The sequence below is a fragment of the Lathyrus oleraceus genome, chromosome 6 (assembly GCF_024323335.1).
Source record: "Lathyrus oleraceus cultivar Zhongwan6 chromosome 6, CAAS_Psat_ZW6_1.0, whole genome shotgun sequence".
NCBI classification, from domain to species: Eukaryota; Viridiplantae; Streptophyta; class Magnoliopsida; order Fabales; family Fabaceae; genus Lathyrus; species Lathyrus oleraceus.
In genome coordinates, this window is record NC_066584.1 from 61445755 (window position 1) to 61453416 (window position 7662).

Genomic DNA, 7662 nt, shown 5'->3' on the forward strand with positions numbered 1-7662 from the left:
GTCTATGCTATTGATTTTTGCTCATATCTGTGTCCATATTGACATCTTGTTGACAACTTTTCTCCATGATTAAGCTACTATTTCACTTAAATAAAGATACCACGTTAATCTTCACATTTCATACTTGAGATCTGGGCTTTATTTCGTGATTTTTGATGCATTATAGTGCTCGCAGTTTTGAGTTGAAGTTTGGAAAAAACCACTGCGTTGCTGCGTTTTTGCATGTCATGGTGCTAGAGTTTTTCTGGCCCAATGAAGAAGACGATCACGTGTCGTCTTGAGGGCCCTTAGATCTAGCGTTGTTGTTTTAATCGTGTCCGTCCATGCTATTTTGTCTTTTAGTGTTTTAAATGGAACGTGATCGGTTGATGTTATGTCACATGTTATTTTTAATAAAACGTTATTTTAAGTTGTCACGCTGATTTAATATTTGGTTGGATCATGGGCTTGCGCAGTCTGCTTTTCACACCCCATGTTTCAAGGCCCATCAGCACCATTCATTTTCCAGTCCATTTAAAATGCCAATGCACCCCCTCTTTTCATATTCATTTTTTATTCCCATTGTGATTTTAATTAATTTAAAACATTTGCTTTGTTCATAAAAATATCCAAAAATATTTTCCATATTTCTTGATGCTTTATTCAATTTTATTTAATTTTTATTTTTGCATTTATTTAATATTAATATTTTATTTTAATTATTCATTCCAAGTGATCCATTTTAGCATACATTAAATTCTTGATTTTATTTTTATGACTTAAAATTATTTTTAGCCTCTGATTTTTAGGATGAAGGTTGACCACTGTCCCATGGTCAACCTGACCTTTTCTTGGATTTTTATTTCACATTTTCAATTTATTCTTGATTTATTTTTAACCTAGTTTTGTTGTTTGACTTTTAGTTTGACCTTTGTCTTATTTCAATCGATTCATGTACTAATTTTCATTATTTTTGAAATATTTTTGGGGGATGATGATGTCCTGACCCCACCTTACTTAGTTTAATTTTTCATAATTTTCTTGATTAATTTGCTATTTGTTTGATATTTATTAAGTTGGCTCGATTTTTCAGTTGACTTCTTTATGATCGATGTTTGACTTAGGGATTGCTTAAGGTAATTGAAGAGATCTTTTGATACTCCCTTGTTCATCTCATAGGCCATGTATTAGAGGCCTTTTATCTTGATTTTATTTGATCCTTACCTCATTTCTTGATTTAATCATTTCAGTGGACCCTTTTTGTGCATCTTTTCATCTGTCTGGTTCATCTGTTATCTGTTATACTTGTTTCTTTCATACATGCTTACTATTGCTTGATTGTTTAACATGTTCATACTTCCCATGCCTTGTTTAATGCTCCATTATTTCATTCTTTGATTCTTTGATTCGATTATCTACTTATTTACTTATCTGAGTCAATTGATAACTGTTGCCTACTTGTATGATGATTGAGGCATATATTCTTATTGTTTGATTGCCATGAACCATCCCCATTCATAACAAATGTACCCCCACTCCCATGGCATGTAATAATTTTATCGCTTTTTATTTCTTTGTTTGCTTGACTGTTTAGTTAGCTACTAACACAAGAATAAAATCAATCATTTCTAAAAGGTCAAAAATAAGACTCGATCCAATGTCGAGTATTTTCTCAATAAACAAATCAATCCATTTCCTCCTCCCCTTCTATTCCATTTCTTTCAAAATTTCATCAAATGCTTGATCCAACGTCAAGCCATTTTTCATAATCCAAAATCAAAAAAATATTAATTCATATTTAAGACCTTTTCAATAAAGATGGAAATGGAACGTGGTGGATACCGCGCACTCCTGAGACTAGGAATCCAGGTGGATGCCTCGCCTATCTTAGCTCTCGCCATCATCCAAATTTATCTATCCCGTTTCTCTCAAATATTCATTCAAATCTTTCTCAATCGCTCATCAAATGCTTGATCTAGTGTCAAGTAATTTTCACAACAAAACTCAAAATACTTAATTCCTATCTAAACACTTCTCAATAAAGATGGAAATGGAACATGGTGGATACCGTGCACTCCTGGGATTAAGGTTCGAGGTGGATGCCTCGCCTATCTTAGCTCTCTCCATCGTCCAAAATTGGCAATGCGGTTTCTTCAAACCCTTTCTCAATCAAATTCAAAACACTTAATTCTTATTAAACATTTTTGCAAATAAGATGGAAATGGAACGTGGTGGATACCACGCACTCCTGAGACTAGGATTCGAGATGGATATCTCGCTCATCCAAGTTCTCGCCATTATTCAAAATACATCAAACCAATCAATTTCTTTTCTCGCCGCCGTGCGATTGACTCTTAAACCTTTTCACAAACGAAAGGTACTTTGTTTCAAAACAATGCAAGGCAATATTTTTCCACCTGTTTTGGGTAGACCAACAATGTTTTCGTCGATTTGACACAAAGTAGCTTTCGCTAAAATTGACCAACAAACAAACATTTTTCTACCCAGAACTACGTAAGCCTTGACTTCTCTATTGAGATACGTAGGAGCAGGATTTGTAAATCTTGTCAGACCCACTAATAAAAAACTTAGGTTTAGTCCTTCGCCAAAAATCGAAAAATATTCTCCTCTCTTTTATTCTTTCTTTCCCACCTAATAACTTGAAAAGCCTAACATTTCAACTAACACTAATGCACACAACTAACCTAATGGTTCCTGTTGAGTACAACGAACGTGAGGGGTGCTAATACATTCCCCTCGCGTAATCGACTCCCAAACCCTGATTTGGTTGCGACGACCAATATCATTGTCGTTTCTTTTTTGGGTTTTATCGATATTTCCCCTTTCCTTTTTAGGAATAAATAAAGTTCGGTGGCGACTCTGTTCAGTCCATCATTGCGAGCGTGCGATTGCGCTTCGCTTAAGGTCGTGTCTCTCATTTTTTCTTGAGGTACGACAGATGGTGACTCTGTTGGGGATTATACCCAATCCCTAAGTGAGTCAAGCCTAGTTAGGACATTTGTGTGCCTTTGTTTGTTTAATTGTGTGGCTTTTCCTTATTTTATTGCTTTTTATTATCTTTATTATTATTGTTGGTTCTCCTGTGTTGGGTACTTGGATATTTGATTGCAAACCATGTGGGAAAGACTCTACACCCGAGTCTAGAGTGAAAAAACATAAGATAGGACGATGGTTGAGTAGTACAGACTCCCGAGGTGAATACTTCGTAAGAGTCGGTACGAGAACCTCACTTAGAGTAAATCCTTTTGCAAATATTATCGCCCGAGGTGTATACCTCATAAGCTTCAATGTTTCAAAGGGGTCAATGACTCTAAGAACCTTTAGAACATTGAACCTTTGGCCAACTAGAAATGATGGTTGCATAGTATGGATTCCCGAGGTGAATACTTCGTAAGAATCGATACGAGAACCTCGCTCAGAATAGATTCTCTAGATGGAGTTGACGAACGGAAAGTATTTTCCGTAAGCGTCAAACATTCTTTTGAATCCATGACTCTAAGTACCTTGTCTAGAACCAAGTCGATGGTTGCGTAGGGCGGACTCCCGAGGTGAATACTTTGTAAGAGTCGGTACGAGAACCTCACCCAGAATAGATTCCCTTGATGGAGTTGACGACCGGAAAGTATTTCCCGTAAGCGTCAAACATTCTTGTGAATCAATGACTCTGGGGATCCTTTGTAACAAAGCCCTAGATCATACCCGGTGAGAACCCCATTTTGGAAAGCAATCAAATTTATCCATACCTCGGACCTTTGAACATGTACCCTAAAAACGTCGCATCCATCCATTCATTGCATACGCATAAAAAGCAAAACTCTTAGTTTGTTTCACATTATTTCAGGAATCCAAGACTTGTTAGCAAAATGAATCCTGAGAGAAGAAGCACTTTTCAGTTCAAATACAAAAACATGGACCTTACCAGCCTGCAGAAGTTGAGTGCCAAAGTAACACCAATCAAACTCAACAGCTTTGTGCAAAACTATGGAAGAATTCTGGACATCCTAAATGAGAAGATGGACGTGATGACCACAGTGACTATTGCTCAGTTCTATGATCCACCTCTACGTTGTTTCACATTTTCTGACTTCCAATTGGCTCCTACCTTGGAGGAATTTGAGAGGATCATAGGCCGGAATTTGAAGGATCATAATCCATTTCCTAAGTTCGATGAAGATATTCCTCCCAAGAGGATAGCTTTAGCTTTGGGTCTAAAAGTTTCTGAAGTCGTGGACAAGTGGGATTTGTAGGGAGCTTTCAATGGTTTTTCTAGGAAGTTCTTGGAGGATCAAGCTAAGAAGATGGAAAAAGAAGGGAATTGGGAAGCCTTCTATGTTGTGTTAGCCGTGTTGGTATATGGGATAGTTCTCTTCCCAAATATTGACCATTTTGTGGACCACCTGGCGGTGAGAATCTTCCTCTCTGGTAACCCTATACCGTTCCTCCTGGCAGACCTCTACTACGCTCTCCATGATCGCCATGAGAAGAAGGGAGGAACCATCTTGTGTTGTGCGCAGTTGCTGCATGCCTGGTTTAGATCCCATATGCCTGAAGAAGGCCCTTTTGTCTCAAAGGAACTCAAGCCTTCCCAAAAGTTAGCTTCCCTCACCTCCAATCATGTTAAGTGGTATATCAGGGATTGGGAGACTGAGGATGTTATTGTCAGCATTCGAGACTTCCCTAATGTACCTTTGATAGGAACCAAGGGTTGCATTAACTATAACCCCATGTTATCTCTGAGGCAGCATGGGTACCCTATGAATGGCCCTCCAAAAGCCTTTCGTCTTACACAATGCTGAAGCAGATCATCCCATGGTGAAAAAGATCAAGAGGTCTTGGCAAGCAGTTATCAGAAAGGGTAAGTAGTTGGGTAAGAGAAATGTCATTGCTCAAGAGCCTTACACTTGTTGGGTTAGAGAGAGGGTTCAGATGGTTAAACTCCCTTTTCCATTTGACCTTTCTATCTATCCGTCGGTTCCTGAGCCAGAACCCATATTACCTGAACATGTAGAGAAACTCAATGCCCGTATCAAGGAGTTGGAGTTGGAAAATGCTGATTTGAGAATTAAGCTTGGCCAAGTCTCGATAGAGAATGGGAACTTGAAAGACGGTCAAAAAAGAAGGACAAAGAGCTTGAAATCTCCAACAAAAGAGCTAGGGAGTCTGAAGCAAGGAGAGAAAAGTTCGGACAAGCGCTCTACAACACTAAATCTGTATTCAAGTCAAAGGAAGAGGAGTTGGATAGAGCTTTACTCCGGATTCAAAAACTCAACAAGACTCTGGAATTGACCCTTGAAATGAAAAGGGAAGCACGACTGATTTTTGAGATTCGTACTCGTGAACTGGAGAATACCATTCAGAAATACAAGGATACTCTGGAATGCGAGAAGCTGAGGACTGAAGAGTCAGAAAGAGTTTGCACACGGCTGAAATATCAGTTGGAACAAGCCGATGCTAGAATCCAGGCACTTGAAGGTGGGCATCAGTATGTTTCCTATATGATGTTACTAGGTGAGTGAAGATATTGGAGAAACCTCTATAGGGACATAGAGGTGACCAAGGCTGAAGACTTGCGCATCATTCAAGATCTCCAAGGGATTTACACTGAGTGGAAGGGAAAATTTTTGAGGCTGTCCGGATTTGCGAATTCCATCATGCGAGAGCTACTTGAGAAGCTGCAAGAAGCTGATTGGTGCATGTGTCCAGAGAACACCCCACATCAAGTCTTTAATTTCATTAAGTTTTGTAAGGCAATGCTAGAAGGGTTGACTACCGACCTTGCTACGGTTCGGAAAGCCCATAAGCCATAAGCACGTTGTTTGTATTTGAACTTTGTTATGAGATTAATGAAAAATCACTTTTGAGATTCATTTTATTGTGTTTCATTTCCTTATTATTTTTAATATTTGCGAACAAGTGTTGTGGCATTTTTGAAATGAATGACTGAAACTAACCAAGAGTTTTGCAAACCAGATGCATCCATACATGCATTCATACATTTTCCAAATAGAGTCTCACTCCGCCCTTTCTTCCTCCAATTTCACGCTGAATTTTCAACACCAATATAATACTCGCGCCAGAGCAAGACAGAGAATGGCTGAACAAGAACAAGAGAGCGCCCGAGTTAGAGCTGAACTAGATGAAATCAAGGGAGGCATGTCCCAGATGCGAGAGATGCTTCAAGCTTTAACCTTCAGGTTTGAGATTCCACAAGCGACTGTAATTTCAGAGATCACGGGCCTAGCAGTGGAAGTCCAACCTCAGAGGACGTTACCCTCAACCCTTCCTCCATATGGGCTATCCTATGACTTTGTCCCCCGAGCGGAGGTAGTGCACGACATGGGGCAATCTGTCCAACAAGCCGTGTCATTACCGGTTTATACCGACGCACATCCAGTCATCCATACTGTGGTTCCACCAGTTGCCTATGCTAGGCGTATTCCTCATTATGAAGATCAAAACCACATGTATCAGACTGTCGACTCAACCGTTGCTGGTGACGAAGTAAGGCTTGAGGATTTCAGAGAAGTAAAGGAGAACATGCAACTCCTTGAGAAGAAATTCCGAGATTTAGAAGGAGACCACGTCTTTGGATCTGCTGCCAAGGAAATGTGCCTTGTATCCAGGTTGGTGATTCCAGCCAAATTCAAAACTCCGGACTTCGACAAATACAAGGGGCATACTTGTCCAAAGAGCCATATCATCATGTATTATCGAAAAATGACCGCACACGTGGAAGACGACAAGCTGATGATCCACTGTTTTCAGGACAGCTTGAGTGGGGCTCCTTCCAAGTGGTATTTGAGTCTTGATCAGAATAGGATCAAGTGTTTCCAAGACCTGTCAGACGCGTTCATAAAACACTACAAATATAACATGGATATGGTGCCTGACAGAAGACAGTTGCAGAGCATGTTCCAGCATGACAAGGAGTCCTTTAAAGAATACACTCAGAGATGGAGGGAGCTGGCTTCTCAAGTCGAACCACCTCTTGCTGAAAAGGAATTGGCTGAACTGTTTATCGACACGGTCCAACCCCAATTCTACGAGAAGATGGTTGGAAGTGCTTCTTTGGGATTCTCCGAGCTTGTTGCTGTAGGAGCTCGCGTTGAATATGGTGTAAGGAATGGCAAACTGGCGGCTGTAGCTGAAACTTCAAACACTAATCAAAAGAAGTTCTCTGGAGGGTTTCCCGGGAAGAAAGAGGGGGAAACAAATGCTGTGACTATTGGTCAAGGAAGAGCTCCTCCAAGAAGGAGACCATAACAATATTCACCACAGCAGTATGGTCAACAACCAATTCCCTATCAGCAACCCATGTATCCCGTCCAGTATGCTCCGCAACCATACGTGGCTGCTGTGACGCCTGCATTCAATCAACAGCCTGCTCAGGCTTATCAAGCGCCTCCAGCTTATCGACCAGCTCCAGTTCAACAACGTGCTGCGGCTCCTCCAGCTTATCAACAAGCACCAGCAGCTCCTGTTTATCAACAACCGAGAGCTCAAGTGCCAAGGCAAAATGCTCAAAACCAGAATAGGAGGCAAGGGGAGAGGGCGACCTTCAATCCAATCCCAATGTCATACACTGAGTTGTATCCCTCCCTATTGCAAAAGGGGTTGGTGGTTCCCAGACTTATGGGACCTCCACCTGACCGTCTTCCTTCA

The 7662-nt window shown here is 40.4% G+C and overlaps 1 protein-coding gene across 1 annotated transcript; it reads left to right on the top strand.

Moving 5' to 3' along the window:
- The first annotated feature begins 6090 nt into the window (after positions 1 to 6090).
- LOC127094022 (uncharacterized) lies at positions 6091 to 7263 on the top strand. Its single transcript, XM_051032897.1, has one exon. The coding sequence runs from the start codon at positions 6091 to 6093 to the stop codon at positions 7261 to 7263; it is 1173 nt and encodes a 390-aa protein (XP_050888854.1).
- The last annotated feature ends 399 nt before the right edge of the window (positions 7264 to 7662 follow it).

What these genes read in the sequence shown, in the direction of transcription:
- LOC127094022 (XM_051032897.1), top strand. Translation starts at nt 6,091, where the DNA reads ATGGCTGAACAAGAACAAGAGAGCGCCCGAGTTAGAGCTGAACTAGAT.